At 37.8% G+C, this 17,176-nt stretch overlaps 1 protein-coding gene across 2 annotated transcripts in view; it reads left to right on the top strand.

Moving 5' to 3' along the window:
• Positions 1 to 17,176, top strand: part of dhrsx (dehydrogenase/reductase (SDR family) X-linked) — a 58,827-nt gene that overhangs the window by 21,171 nt on the left and 20,480 nt on the right. For both annotated transcript variants that reach the window (XM_079852547.1, XM_079852546.1), the window contains one exon: positions 3,695 to 3,760. In XM_079852547.1, coding sequence (XP_079708673.1) covers positions 3,695 to 3,760 — 66 coding nt within the window. The remainder of the gene's footprint in view (positions 1 to 3,694; positions 3,761 to 17,176) is intronic.

Here is a 17,176-nt window from a genome sequence, read left to right as displayed (position 1 = left end):
GTGCTAATATGTTACCTTGATGGGTAGTTAAGTTACATTTTTGCACATAATTTTTCTGATGGTTGATGGCTGAATGTTATATGCATTTCTATGCATTTTGATTCTTTTTTTCTTGAAATAACTTTTTTTTGCAATTGATTAAAGGTGCATTCAGTAGTTCTTCAGGTAGCGTTAGCATCACTTTTCTTTATGTACTTTTGTACTTTAGTCCCACAGTGCTGTTAGACACTACACTGCCATCTATCGACGTGGATCAGCATGATCATCTGACTTTTATGGAAATTAGATACTGATACTAGTGAGTTTTAGAGAGCGTTCTACCAGGGATGGGCGATATATTATCGTTTGTAACATACCGGTAAAAATTCTCCTCACAATAAGAATTAGTCTTCCTGCGATAATAGCGATAAAGCCTAGGCCTAGTTGATGACGTTGGCTATTTCTGTTTGGGACCCATTCGCAGCTCAAACTAAAGAACTCTTATCTCTTATCGCTAAACGAAGAACTACCTCTACAATCTGGGACTGGTACACACTATATATTTTCACTCGCCGAGCACTGACTGAGCACGTGAGAGTTTCGCTCTCCGTCAAGCGGTCCGTAAAGCGCACTATTTCAGTTCATCCCAATGAATGCACAGTGTATTTGACACAGAGTAAACAAACACTAGTGTGGGGCCCGACTCGCCATCGCTTTACTGAGAGCGCTCAGTGTTACTCAACACACTAAAAAGAGAGAAAGAGACTCTTACATACCACGCAGAATTGACATGCTCTGTTAACGATATTATTTGTTGTATTTTCTTGTAAAAATAAGGAAGTTCCTTTGGAATTATTCAGCCTTTTTGAGCAAGCAGAAACTAATGCGCAGACGCAGACGTGATTAATATTCATGACATGAACCCAGCAGCTCATCAATCCTTAGTGCGGTTTATATTGTTATTAGTAGTAGAATTTATAGTAGTATTATTATCTTATCAGTATTATCGTACGTTTTTTACATTTCAAACTTGTAATTGATTTGAATTATTATTGTGAGTAATTATTATTGTGTGGTGTTTTTCAGTACAGTTGCACTATTTAAACATTATCTGCACTTTTACAGAAGAAATGTTTATCTGCAACTTTTCCATTTCTGCTAGGGCTGGTGTTGGGATTTTTACTGTGTTTTATGTAATTGGTATATTATAGGAGCCTATTTGATGATGGGTACGTTTTACTCTAGATCAATGTTTGTGTTTCTGAGGCTCTCAAGAATGCATGCAGCTGTCATTTGAAGCCAAAAACAATGGTGAATGGTACTATATTTATATCGTCAATGATATCATTAATGCAATAAATTCCAGAAAATATTGAGATATAGTCCACATCGCCCATATTGTTCTACACCATTAATTCCCTTACATGTCCAACAAAAAGAATAACTTCTCAGGATTTTCTCCATCAATAAATCTTTTCACTTTGTGTATGCGCTACTGTACCAATGTTTACGTTTTTTTTGTCTTTGTTTGTTTTTCTTTGTTGGTCTTTTGGCTTCAGACTTTTTCTTCTTCTCAGTCTGGCCATATGGCACTGATCCTCCAATTGTTTCTTCTGGTAAAACACTATAATAAGTAAATTATATTGTTTAATTTTATTGTCTAATGCTTTTCACATCACGAAACAACACTATGCTACTAGTGTATCAACAGAGAGTGCAGCCAATGAGCATGCAGATCGATGCAGATTCTTTCCGACGTTTGTAGATCACTTCATTTCAACATGGCAAAAGATTTTTTGAGAGGGATGACCTGCACCATACATAATTAAAGGTCCCGTTCTTCGTGATCCCATGTTTCAAACTTTAGTTAGTGTGTAATTTTGCTGTTAGAGCATAAATAATATCTGTAAAATTATAAAGCTCAAAGTTCAATGCCAAGCGAGATATTTTATTTAACAGAAGTCGACTACAGTGAACGGCTTGTTTGGACTACATCCCTCTACTTCCTTCTTTAATGGCGTCAGTAGAACCGTTTTTTGACTAACCTCCGCCCAGAGGAATGCTCCCTCAATTCTACTGGCTACTTGCGCACTTCTTATAACTTACTGTTTACTCAGCTCTTACGGTGATTTTCTGAAGTAAAACTGACGCTTCATCTTTTGTGTGATGTACAATAAACTTTATTAAACTCATCAGTATATGTTTGATCATCATTCAGACAGCAGACTTGTAGGCTATTAATAAATAATGGATACATAGCCTACAAGCAGATGACAAATACGTTATAATAACCGTAATTAAACTACTAAACTATACCTGTTTCATCTCTATACAGCACTCTGACTCTGTAGGCATTATTGTAGGCATTAACATTTTAACTCACCCTTGTGCACTATCGAGACAAAAGTCTCACCTCCGAATCATCCTAATCTACATTCCTTCTCCTCACTCTATACTCCTTCTCTCTCATGCTAAGATCACCAGAATTCACCCAAAAATCCATAGTTAATAATATATCATTATCATTATTAGAATAATTATCATTGAGTATAATACGTTTGGTATCATTTGAAATGTCTCAGTGCGACTGGTACAAATGTCTCATTTTCAAATAAGTAAAACAAAAGGTAATAAGGTTTTTAAGAGTGTAGAGGTAACTGGCACACAAAGGAAGGTGGTCTCTAGACAAATGGTCTCATACCCCCTAAAGGTGTCAACTCTGAATGTAAATTCACATTGTTAGCAGATGTTTCCATGTGAAAGAGGTTATGTCTATATAATGAAATGCAGCAAAGGGCTCTTGGCCTTTTTGTAACTCAAGTTGGCCTATGATGATAAGAGTGACCAAAACTCTTAGCATCATGTATTTTAATGTTAGGTTTGCATCTTTTCTCTTTATTCTAGAGCATTCAGTGTTATTGTCTTGATTATCCCTGAACTGATTATGAAATTGGCATGATACATTTACCTGACATAATAAATTGTTACATTTAATTATTATAACTGACTTGGACATTATTTTCATGAAAGAGTTAAAAAGAAAAGTCAAACATTCGCTCATTTTTATTGATTCACGGATATCATTAAAACCTTTTCATTTATGGAGTCAGATGAAATAACGAGAAAATACATATGAGAAAATGTATTGCATTTAATCAAAAATACTTTGCCACGAGAAAAGACAGTAACACGCAGATACCTTCCCCGCTGGTCGGATGCCGATTTTTGGGCCGAGCTTACACAACTGAACCTTCGACGCTTCAAAAAGTTTATAAAGACATCGTAAAAATAATCCACATGAATTGAGCGGTTTAGTCCAAATTTTCTGAAGAGACATGATCGCTTTATATAATGAATAGACTGAATTTCGGCTTTTATTCACATATGAACATTCATCAATTGACACATCAGTTAAGATAAACTGAAGATGAGGTTCATTCTCATGTTACGCAGCACGTTTAATCTTCAGCAAGAATCAATGAGGTTTGTTTTCGCGCACCAAGCAGGTTCGGTTGAGCTTCTGTTTACGTTCACTGATCAATGTCTCTATGTGAATTAAAGCCTAAATTCAATCTGTTCATTATATAAAGTGATCTTGATATTCGTTTTTTTAACTAATTTGCTGATTTAAATTCTTCATGTGGCATTGATGCAATGATAACTTAATAATTTGTATATTTAACACCTTTTCCTGTCTTTTCTTTCTTTTCTTCAGCTGGGAACAATGAAGAGGAGGGTCTGGCAGCAGTGAAGAAGATTCAGGAGTTGAATCAGGGAAAAGGTAAAATTCTTGCTAAATTAAATGTTTTTGGAGGGCCTGGGGCTTTTAGCTGGTCTGACATGTAAGAAAGGCTCTGTGTATTCCCGAACATCATCATGTCTACACACTCTTCCATCGGTGATCCTGACCTTTACGTTCTCCTTGAGGTGGTGATTTACTCCACCACGACCTGATACCACTTAACTTGCAGCTAAACGGGATAATTTTTCTTGCCATGTTTGGGCTGGTGTGTTTACTGGAAGAATGTGTGAAAGCAAGCAGAAGAATACCAAGAGAGAGATGTTTGATGATTGTGTTCGCTGAAGAACCATAACCTCATTGTAATGCAGATGGGATATCGAGAGCTGCGGTTCGGATGAAGGCACGCTCGCTTCGCTGCGGTATCAACCCCTCCCCCACGTGGATTTTCAACTGCTAGACGAGAACAGGCCCATCGGTTTTCACTCCCGAGTTTTCATCATTGGGCTATTGAAGTTGAGAAATAATGCACTGAAGGAAAGCTGTCCTTCTGCCCTCATCTAGGGTCAGGGTCAGTTTGTCTGAAACTGTAACTTTAAATACCAGTTTTGAAATTGGTCTTTGGTTCAGAGACAAAAAAAGCAATACTGCGAAGAAGTCAGATGTGCTAACAAGAAATGAGTCTTTCAAAACAAGCTAAGGCTTGGCTGGAGGTCTGTTTATGTGTGTGGCTTTATGCTCAGCATGATCTGTCACTGTGCTTCTCTAAGCTGGTCTAATAATGACACATGATCGCTCTTTATACGACTACAATCACCTAATGAGGGTTAGACATCACATCCAGTTAAACCAGAGTTGATTTAGGAAAAAAGATAGACTGAGCTGACAAAGATAAGACATGTAATTATAATGGGCTCAGAAGGCTGTATGGGAACTTTGTTTACTGCTGCTCAATTGGACAGTCTAAATGTTGCTGTTGGTAGGTTATTAAAAATGAATGCTGTGCCAGAATGTTGCTGGTTTAAAAGAAGTTGGTGTGGTCAAAGAGGTCACGCTTGAAAATGTTTACGTCAATGTTTGTCTCTATTTCATGTAATCATTTCTTTTGCTCCTGAATCACAGTAAAATATTGCACTAAAATTCAACACAAGCATCATTATGACACATGCTGATAACTGTAATTAAATGTGAATTAAATGTACCTTGAGGTGCACAATTAATTGAAAACTTAATCAAGATTACGATTATTGTTACCGCAATTAACAAATCATGAAAAGTGTTGAATCTTTGTCACTATTAACGACAACAGGTCCTGTGTGTTTCACTTTTGTAACTGGAGATGTGTAAACCTGCAGCATTAGCTTCAAGTATTGTTGTATTGCTTGCTTATGCATTATTTATTAAAATTTAGAATAATAGTTTTGTATTTCATGCTGCTAAGTGGGCCAGTGTGAAGTTAGGCACTGTGTAGAATGGCAATAAACTGATTTAGGAACACAGTTCTTGGCTTGTTTTGATTGTGTAGCATGCATTATGAATATGACATGCAGTTGCCTTACACAAAAGTAGCCTGTTTTAATATAAATTATATTCAGAAGTTAATCACTACAATATCAAAGAACATATTAAGGAGCCATTTTTTAACCCTCATTGGACCATTGTTGCATTGACATTATACGTATCTTATATTAGTTGATTTCACATGTGTTTTTATACATTGGTCTGTGATACATTTTGTACATTTGTTGTTGCAAATTTTGCTCACCATGGTACAGTTTTCTAACTGGCTAACATGAGGTTTTGTTCAAATTGTGAGGATGACTTGTGATCGTTGTGGAAGAATTAGTTAGAGTGGGTTAAATATTATAAATATGCCTAACATGACATACTGAGGTTCAAAAGTATTTTTAAAAAAAGAAGAAATTAATACTTTTATTCAGCAAGGATGCATTAAATTGTTCAAAAGTTACAGTTAAGACATTTACATTGTTACAAAACATTTCCGTTTCAAATAAACTGTTTAATCCTGAACATTTTTTAGTACCATTTCCTCAAAAATATTTAGCAGCACAACTGTTTTCAACATTGATAATAATATTAAGAAATGTTTCTTGAGCAGCAAATCAACATTAGAATGATTTCTAAAGAATCATGTGACCCTTAAGACTGGAATAATGATGCTGAAAATTCACCTTTGCCATCACAGGAATAATTTTTTTTATAAATATATTAAAATAGAAAAATATTAAAATGGAAAAAAAATAAAAGTTATTTTAAATTGTAATATTTCACAATAGTATTGTTTTTACTGTGTTTTTGATTGAATAAATGTAGCCTTGGTGAGCATAAGATACTTATTTTCTTATCAACCCCAAACTTTTGAACTAGTATACCAGTCAAAGTGTTGGCAGGGCAAGCTAAAATTTTAAGTATTTGCCCAACCGGGGCACCAGGAAAAAAAAAAAAAAATTACTGTGTAGTCCTTAAAGTGTTGAATTTAAATAGCTTTAGTTGAATGTACCCAAGCTCAATTGAACTGAACCACCCAAAATGGCACAGGCCAAGCTCATGACGGGGTCACACTGACCCTTTACTCTGCAGCTCCAAGATAATGTCTATCTTAGACAGATAGTGCTGAGTGACTGATTCAGGGCAAAGCGCTGCTGGCAGGCACACTCGTCCCACGCTGATCCGCTCTCCTCTCTCCTCTCTCTTGCCCTGACAACACAAGGCAGACGTACAGAGCTGAGCCGTGGCAGGCGGCAATACACCCTGTCAACACGTTATGGATTCAGTCACTCTGGATGGGCGGACAGTTATGTTCTCAAGGCTGTTTTCCACCCCTCCTCCGCTTGTCTCTTTCTCCAAGCAGCTGCTGCAGCGCTGGATCTTTGGTGTGATTTCTGATTGACAAGGCCTTTGTAGCTCATCTCAACGGTTTTCAGAAAGTGTCAGATGTTAGATGTGGTCATGGAGCCTGACATGCACTTTCAGAGTTTACTGTAGTTGTTTGACCAAGATGTGCTGATATGTGACATACATATTGTATGGCCATCGAATGTCTGTTTAAATGTCTCTTCTTCTGCTTTGCACAGACGGACTTCATCTCAATCTACATACTGTCTGTCTTAAAAAGTATGCAAGATCATGATTACACTGAAAAAAAAAAAATGATATGGTTGTTCTCGTCCTTGTTCTCTTTTGGCTTTTCCGATTGTAGAAATGTGGAATTAAGTAATAGGTTTCTAATATGAAATGCTGTGTACTTCGCCAGACATAACAAGCCCAAAGTTCTACTTTTGATTAATCTCTTTATAAAAACTTGATCCAGAATTCTTCAGGATCATCCAAGTTCTTCTTGCAAGCTTTTGTGTTCTTCTTGGTGTTTCCACCTTGCTCCTCTGCCATGGATGCTAGTTTTGCCCAGTTTCTTTTTGATGTTAGTTATGCTGAGCAATTTTTGGATGTTGCTCTGGTGTTTTTTGTGACTCCAAACTGCCAACTCCAAACATTCTCCATTTGACATTTCTCTGATTGTGGTTCATTGATCTGAACCACTAGTGGGAGGAATTTTGATTAATTCCAGTGATTCAAGTCTTTTGTTCACCAAAGGTTTCTTTTAGACTCACTAATTTGATTCTCGTCGTCTGATTCCAATATACTTTTTAATATTTGAGAATTGGGGCAGTTAACTGATGACTTAGTATTGATAACATTAATTAATCAGCACTAATAAAACATATTTTACAACTGAACAAAGTACAGGTTGATTGTAATATACACAATTGAAAAGTTTGGGGTCAGTAAGCACTTGCTTATTACTTCAGTTCTATACTTTTTGCTAGAAATTAGTACCATTAGTACCAGCAATTTAGTATTTAGTACTTCGATAAATAGAATGTTTAAAAGAACAGCATTTATTTAAAAATTGTAATCTTTGTAACATTATACTTGTATTTACTTTTAAGTTTTGATCAATTCAATGCATCCTTGCATTCACATAAAAGCATTCATTTCTTTAACAAAAAAATCTTACTGACCTTAGACTTTTTGAATGGTAGTTTATGTAAACTTATGACAAACTGTTCGAACCCAAAAGTAATTATTTGATACACAAAAAGGGGTCTGTGGTATCAAGATTTTAAGACCAAGGTTTATGACTCTCAGTGTTGGTATGCTACATTCTCAAATGGAACTGTTTACAATAAACTTCCTATAAACCTTTATGTAATTGTCAGTGTGACATGGTGAGAGTTTATTGTGGTACCTGTTGAAAGCCAGCTTACAGCTGATGTGAAGAGCAGATGTCTGCACAGCCAGAACCTGCACAGAACCTTCTGGATCCTCACCAGTGGAGTCAATGTTTAGTAAAATGTCTACTTGAGGGCTCATTGTAGGTGTGACGGCACCCTACCGCCTGATGTAATTAGACAGACGCCCCAGCATATGGCCAGAACACACACTGTGTGTCAAAGGTTCACATACGTTTAAAAAAAAAAAAATATTATTGAGACACCGGCGCATATGCACCAAACAGGAGGTTCCTACGTCTGTGAGGTGTCAAATACAGAGCATTTGATAGTGTTTGTGCATATAATTGTGTTATATCATGTGTTTTGCATGTTTGTAATATAACAGTCAAACATTTTTATCTTCTGCGTCTTCATTATAATGGAAGTGTGACACTGCAATTATGACGTCAATGAAAAAAAACAGCTCATTCCCTTCTTTATCTCCATCCTTTATTGATCTGCTCTGTCTCTTCCTGTCTTGATATAGAGAGATAAATCTTATCATCCTTTCTAAGATGTACTGCCCAATCTGCATCCTCCATCTACATTTTCAGAGACCTGTTGGAGTCCGACTCGACTGACAAAACCCTGCATCTCAGCCAGAGCTGTCACTTACCCAGGAGTTATTCTCTATCAGTCTTCCTCTCTCAGGAGCCCGTGTCTGATTTACTGGCAGCATTTGAAAATGGAGAAGGGGGGAAATGTCTTTGTTGGTACTTGAAATTGGAGGTATGCCAATCACAATGGCCTCCAGCTGGCACTGGACCTCTGGTGCCAAGATTACCTCATTACCACACTCTTTGGCACATCCAAACTGAAAATGGTAACAGAAAGAGCAAATAAGGATGAGACGGGTATATTCCGTGGTGGTTCGTATCTCGAGACTAACTCGCCTCTTAGCAGACCTGTTGGTCAGGTGCCATCAGGAAACAGCACTCAGGAGTTCTGCATGGGCTCTTGTGCTCATTAGTGCTGCTCGGATTCTTAATCAGAACAGAACATCTGCAGGCATTCCTGTCCAGCAGCTCTTCTAAAGGCACGCCAGCGATCAATCATGCCAGGACAGACAGCTCACGAAGGGCTTTGAGAAAGTCTGGAATGAAAAGCATAGAGTGTAAATACACAGACAGAACTTGCCATCATAGAGTTTCTAAAGGTTTTTATTTTTGGAGAACACCAGGATAATTGGTTCTTGTCTCTCTTCAGGTTCAGGCACAATCGAAAATGGGGCGATTTATTCACATTTAGTCCTCTTTTCAAGAACCAAACTAAGACCTCTTTAAGTGGACATGGACCAAAAAGTGTTACTTTAATATTAAATTGAATATTTGAGTATAGGGCATATTGATGGTATTGATGAGATTAATTAAAAATGTACAAAAGTGTATAAAACTGTAGTAAAACTAAACAAAGTACATAGAATTTTAGAATTTGGGGTCAGTATTCTTTTTTTAAAAGAAATTATTATTTTTATTCAATACATTTATGATGTTCTATTTGAAATAAATGCTGTTCCTCTGAAATTTCTGTTTATGAAAGAAACCTGAAAAAAAAAAATTATCACCGTTTTAACAAAAATATTAAGCAGCAAAACTGTTTTCAACATTGATAATAAGAAAAAAAAAATTGTTTCAGAGAACCAAGTGTATTTGAATGATTTCTGAAGGATTGTGTGTAACTGAAGACTGAAGTGTTGTCTACTGAAAATTTAGGTTTGCCATCACAGGAGCTGTTTGGGTAGCTTGCTTTTTTCGTCTTTTAATAAATTTTAACTTAGTATAGCATAAACGCACATTCAAACTACATTTTTGACTGACAACATGTTTAATTTGGGAGCAAGGATATGATGGCATCAACTTTAGGAGATTTTGGATGGATTCTAGGAACTGCAGCCTACTTCTTTATAGTAGATCTAGATGGTTTCCTTTGTAACCTTTAAAGCAATTTTAAGATTTTTTTTCCTAGGGCTGGACAATAATTCAATATATATCGCAATATAATTTTTTTCAATAACGGTGATATGATTTTTAAACACATTTCCGATGTTTCAATATACATTACAGCATCGGCTACGTTTAGATGCAACCAAATAATCCATTAGTAATCGGATTGACGGCTCAATCGGACTAAAAATAAGCCCTCATGTAAACATCTTAATCGATCTGATCGAGCTTGATCCGAATGCAATTTCGATTGGATTGAAAGGGGTGGTTTATTCCTTTTCTAATCCGATCGAGAGAACATGTAAAACACTTGATCGGATTGAAAACCGAAACTGAAAGGACTGACGCGTGAAGGAGCTGTTCTTCCTGTTGAATAAAGTGTCAAATAAATGAGTGTCCTGTCATTCTAAAATTCTCCTCCTTTCACTCAGCGTCTGTGAAGTGGAGCAGGACAACATCCCACCAATCCTTGTTCTTTTGGATTCTCATCCACAGACGACATCCACAGTCGGTTTTGGGCGCGGGCACTTTTTTTTGTCTATGGCGGAGAGGGGCATTTTTACTGCGTAAAAAAAGCAGCACTGCACAACGGTTCATATGTCCATTGTCTCCAAATTATGACCAGAAATGGATACATATTAAGTCTGCTGTGCTGTTTACAACAGATAAAGAATCAATTTAGGAGAATAGTTATTATGTGCAAACAGCGGGAAACTTTGTATATTCGTGCAGTGTGCTTAAGTCAAAAAATAAATTCCAAATTTGAAGCTTGGACACAAAAAATCCCAGGATGTCTTTCAAAAGAGTAGGGGTGTAACACCGGCATCCTGGCCAAATTTGCCCAATGTCCATCATGGCCTCCTAATCATCCCTATATACTCATTGGCTTCATAACTCTGTCTCCTCTCTACCAATAAGCTGGTGTTTGGTGGGCGTTCTATGGGCGCAATATGGCTGCCATCGCATAATCCAGGTGGATGCTGCACATTTGTGGTGGTTGATGAGATCCCCCTCTTCTATGTAAAGCACTTTGAGTGCCAAGAAAAGCGCTATATAAATGTAATGAATTATTATTATTATTATTATTATTATTATAAGTCAGCTGTTATTGTCGTGTCAGAGACCTGGATAAATATTGCTATTCCAGATTCAACTTTAATTTTTCTAGAATATACACTGCATCGGCAGGATCGCAAGGGCAGCGGGGGAGGAGGAGTTGCACTGTATGTCTACAACAACACATAAAAGCAACTAACTCATTTAGAAGATGATGAACAGGAAGCTATATGGGTCTGATTACGATCCAATCGTCTTCCTCTAAGGTTAAGTTGTATTGTTCCTGTGCTGTGCATTCCACCACGTTCTTCAGCAATGGCCTAACCTGATGCTAACTACACAATTGGATCCCTGTCTTGGCAACATTGAATGCAACTACCAGCAAGCCACAATTGTCATACTTGGAGACACAAATAGATATAAGTCTGAAACCATCTGTAGCAGACATGGATTGAAACAAGTAGTGCCTGGATCAACAAGAAAGGCCAGTCATCTTGATTCAATCTTTACCAACTTTGGTCCCATGTATGTGTCACCTGAGCATTTTCCCCCTGTTGGCTCCTCTGACCATCAGACTATCATGTTGAATGCTGGGAAATGGTCCTCCAATCCTATTCAACACATCTTCTGCAGAAAACACACCCCTGAGATTCATTAGGCTACTGACCCTGAGGCAAACGTTAGTGCCTTTACTTCCACTGGGTCTTGGACAAAACTGTTCCATTAAAGAAAGTTTACATTACAAATAATGACAAGCCTTGGATGACCATGCAAATTAAAGATCTGATAAAAGAGAGGCAGCATGCATTTTACTCTGGCGATAAAACTTGCCATATGAATCTAAAATCAGTTATTGCCAAATAAATTAAGAATGCAAAAATAAATAAATAAAAATACCACAAGAACGAAGTGGAAGAACTGTGCTGTACTAAGCCAAAACAGTTGTTTAAGTCTGTGAAGGCATTAATGGGAATGGAAGGAGATTGGAGAGATGTTGTGTCTCAGGATTATAACATCTTGCAACATGAGTGTGATACTTTTGCTTAGCATTTTGCTTCCGTGTGATCAAGTGATCCACACTTCTCCCTCTGAAGATGATGTTATTCACAAGCTGTCAAAGTGGTAGAATACCTCCCCTGAGTATTGGGCAAGTTAAAGCTTGACATCGCAAAATGAATGCAGCGAAGGCTGCTGGTCCTGACTGTACTCCTCCTTGGGTCTTAAAGACCTTTCATGAAGAACTGGCACCTGTGTTATGGGATATCTTTAACACATGCATTCAACATAATATTTTTCCAAAACATTGGAAGGAGGCTATGGTCAAAGCTGTTCCTAAAAAAAACGAAGCCCAGTTTTCCAGAAGATTACTGCCAGATTTCATTAATCAGGAATCCTCAGAGATGCCATTCTGGACAATACAATCACTAAGATTGCGCCATCGGAAAATGGCTTCATAGCGAACGGAACAACTGACACTACCCTAAATCAGATTCTTCAATACTGGCAAGAATAATTTAATAACAACCCCAAAATGGGCATTCATGTGGTTTTTGTTCATTTTACTCTAGCCTTTCACACAATTGAGCAGTGTCAATTGCTTCATGCTCTAACTGACATGCATGCCAAACGCCCCGTTGGCTCATTGTGAGGAGTTATCTGAGTAACAGAGAGCAAAGGGTGAAACAGGGTTCCTGTGTGTCTAACTCATATCCAATTCCAGCTGGTGTTCCCCAGGGGGGACTTTTATTCCCTCTGTTCTTCCTTATCTGTATAAACAATCTGGATCCATGTCTGGCTCCCTCAGTATTCATAGTTTTGGAAATATGTTGATGATCTAACAATCACTGAGCTTCTAATGGGATCCTTACCTGGCCTAATCCAGAAGGCATTGGATTCAGTGGCAGAATGGGGACAGGAATTTTCACTGGCTATGAATGGGGCTAAGATCATGGATATGGTAATTAGTGCTAGGAAAGATGACAACATCCCCTCTCTTCCTTCTCCTGTAATTTCTGGACATGCAATCAATACATTTCTTCATTTAAACTGCTTGGAGTTCAAATATCATCTGATCTGTCATGGGATGACCACATTAAGTATATGATCTCCAAGACATTGCAAAGAGGGTCTCCCATGAAATGTTTTAATACAAATATACTTAACTGCCTAAAGGCCTCTCTTATGAGTTAGAGAGTAGAGTCATTCTTGCCTTATTTTTTTCACGGCTTGACTATTGTAACTCTCTTTATATAGGAGTTAGCCAGACAGCACTACTGCGGTTGCAGGCAGTCCAGAATGTGGCCGCTAGACTGTTGACAAGTTCTCGCAAATATGAGCATATTACACCAATTTTATCTTCACTTAAGTGGTTGCCAGTGTGTTTCAGAATCGAATATAAACTTTTATTATTTGTTTTTAAATCATTAAATGGCTCGGCGCCACCATACCTTACTGGCCTACTAAAACGGCACACATCTGCTAGATCTCTTAGGTCCTTTGATCAATTGCTCTCGACTAGGGATGTTAACAATTAATCGAAGATTGATTAATTGTCGATAATACATTTAATCGATAAAACTTACCGATCATCGATTAAGCAGGGTCATGGGCGTGTGTGCGGCTCAACCGCAAAACATGTAAAGTGAACGCACCAGAGTTATATTTGGGACCATTTTACACCTTCATCATGACTATAAGTTTGCGGGTAAATGTTAGTTGTAATATTGTGTTTATTTTATGTAGGCCTATCCATATCTGATTTATCTCATATAGGATGCATTTGGTTAAGAATTAACGCTGTAGTAAAGCGTGATCAGCTTCAGCGCGCGCAGCTCAAACGGCTATGCATGACTAATAATGACTATGATTGGGTTTGTCATATTATATAACATTATAAAGAGAACAATATTGTAATAAAACATTGTGAATTATTTGGGTTTAGTTACCATGGTTCATCGCGTTGCTCCAGGAAGAGCGCGTCCACAACATGAGTCATTCTGAATAGCACGTAACTTAGTTCAAGTTCACTTGTGCATTTGCGTCATTTTGTGCAGATATAATTTATAATATTATGTTTATTTTGTATATATCGGATTAATCACATATAGGATGCGTTTCTTTGAGTTAAATAACGCGCTAGCAAAGTGCTCCATTTTACCGGTATTCATTCAGCGCGCAGCTCAATCAGCAATGCACTACTAATAATCACTATGATTAGGACTGTCATATTACATAACATGAGAACTTTTATTAAATCGTTGTGAATTCATTGGGTTTAGCTACCGTTTTCAACGCGTTGTCCCAGGAAGAGTGTACACATTCTAACAAGCACGCTTCTGAGGCGGCGTTGGTGACACGTTGTATTAGTCGTTATATTTGATTATTAAATAAGTCATTTAATTAAATGATCAATCACATCGAAACATTTGACAATCCTACTAGCCCTTTATTTATATTAAAAACCATTCTCATTCATTTGGTGAGGAACATAGCGTTTTGAGCTGCATTTGCACACCTTGTCATGCTGTTGGCCATATGCCACTGCAGTGGACGCAAATTGCAGTATTAAGGCTAACGATTAATCGATAAATTGATCGTTAATTGAAACGACAATCGATCATGGGAATTTGTGAAAATTGACATCCCTACTCTCGACTATTCCCAGATCCAGACTGAAACTAAGGGGTGATCGGGCTTTTTTGTCGCTCCACCTAAATTGTGGAACATATTACAATTGCATATCAGAATGGCTCCAACAGTATCCATTTTTAAAACTTGGTTAAAATCTCATTTGCTATCCCGGGCTTTTAATCTCGATTAGGTGCTGAGGCATGTTTTACTTTTAATTTGTGTCTACTTAGGCTATTTGTATGTATGTTGGGCAACTGTTGTTGTATTAAATTGTGCTTTATAAAGAAAGAAAGAAAGAAAGAAAGAAAGAAAGAAAGAAAGAAAGAAAGAAAGAAAGAAAGAAAGAAAGAAAGAAAGAGAAGAGAGGGTTCAAAATCATTGCTGTCAGAGAATAGGTATTCCGACTTCTCTCCCCTTATTGAGTGAGTGGCACGATGAGGCCACCATACATACCCTTACGAACATACTCAAGGACAGTTCACTGCCATTGCACAGTTTCTTGCCTGTGGCTCCAATATCTACTTATTCAATTAGTTGAAACAGGAAATATGTTGTGCCAAGGAGTAAAACAAATGAAAACAGTAAAACAGTTATAACTAACTGTTTGCATACATACAAATCATACTCGGGCCAGCTCTTGAAATGGCCTCAATTTGGGTTTGCTTTGGTGCATTCATATGTCAATTCATGCCAACTGTTATAAGACCTTGGAACTAACCAAGTGTAAAAACACCCTTTATATCAGGGGTACCTGATCCTGTTCCTGGAGAACTACCTACCTGCAAAGTTTAGCTCTAACCCTGATAAAACACACATGGATCAGCTAATTAAGGTCTCCAGGAGCACTTTATAATTATAGACAGGTGTGTTAAGCAGAGCTGAACTTTGCAGGAAGGTAGATCTCCAGGAATAGGAATTGGGCACCCCTGCTTTAGATGTCTGTATTGACAATGTTGTTGTGGAAGAAGCCTGGGGCCTCATTTATAAAACTTTGCGTAGGATTTGCGTCAGAAGTGGCGTACGGATGAAACATAGGACGTGCGTACGCACAGAAATATTCGGATTTATAAAACCGTGCGCACGCACATCCTACGCAGTTTTCCCTTAATAAATCACAATCAATTCTAAATGTAGCGCAGCTTTTGCGGCTTCATGTCACGCCCATAGTTGCCCATAAATAGTCCGTGAAACTCCCACAAGTTAATATTCATTGATTGCGAAATCATGGCAAACACAGAGAAGAAAACCAAGAAACGTGACTTCACTCACGTCATTACGCATTGTGATGGCATCATGGCATTTTATTACCATCCATTTGATTGCATCTGACAAGCTACAGATGTGTTATGAGGATGAATTGCATAACATGCCAATATGATTGCAGAACATATTTCACTTTTGTGAAAATGTGTTAATTTGCATTTCTGTTGTAGCCTAATCTTCGTTTGATTTTGTTTGTTTTACAATGCAGATCGATCAAACGGGTGTTCGTGTAGGCTGTTAATTGTAAGACTTGCTTTGTGAAGTCTTCATATTATTTATGAGAGGCAGTATTGCCATTTCTTTTACACAACGGTCTACAGTTTCACTCACTTTCACGTGTTTCTTCCATCTGCCGACGGTGTCGCCATTTCTCATTTCACCCGTTTTTGTGCGTACGCCTGGGTCAGAGTTTGCGTGAAGGGCCGCACATTTTCCCGTCAAGTTTGCTTTTAATAAATACCAATTATTGCGTAGAGAGCAGCGTACGCCTTCTTTTGTGCGTACGCAACGTTTATAAATGAGGCCCCTGAAGCCTGAAACACAGCAAATTTTGTGAGGGAGACAATGTAGAGCTATCGTACACGGGACTGCTATGCAAGTCATCCTTTTCGCCTCACACCATAAACTGCCTTTTAAATATGCACAACACACAGAGAGAAACCTAAGGGAGTACACAATACATCATTAGGGTTCTGCCCCATGAACATGTCCTGATATACCCCCCACCTCCCCCCAAAGACTCATTCGTACACACTCAGCTGTATCGCACCCCGCTGCCCTTTTATTCCATGAGTCATTTTACTCAATGTCACCACAGAGAGACATCACTCTTACTGTTTATATCCCCTCTGTTAAATAGTCTTTCGGCCCAGTGTCATAAATTCAAATCATTTAATGTGTGTGAAGGGTGCAGCTAGGAAAGTCAATATGTTTCCATCCAAAGTTGCGAATTTAAGTTGCAAAGCATAAAACATTTGAGAATAAAGCATTGTTTCCATCCAGTGAGTCAAAGAGAACAAAAACATTAATTCCTGATAAACTGGTGATAAATATCACTAAGAAAAGTAGGAGAAGCTTCTGTATATAATCATTTTCATATATAATAAATTACTTGCGTCTCAGAGCACGCAGACGAAACGCAATAATGGTTTATCTTGCTTTCGGAGGCAGATGCTGCTGTTTGGAGTCATGCAAGACAGTTCTGGAAGGTAATTTATACTGAACCACTTTGGCTACATTCAGACTGTCTGTCCAAATCCGATTATTTGTGTATC

This window comes from Squalius cephalus (assembly GCF_949319135.1).
Source record: "Squalius cephalus genome assembly, chromosome: 2".
NCBI classification, from domain to species: Eukaryota; Metazoa; Chordata; class Actinopteri; order Cypriniformes; family Leuciscidae; genus Squalius; species Squalius cephalus.
The sequence above is the reverse complement of the archived record's forward strand: the minus strand, read 5'-3'. Positions and strand labels throughout refer to the sequence as shown.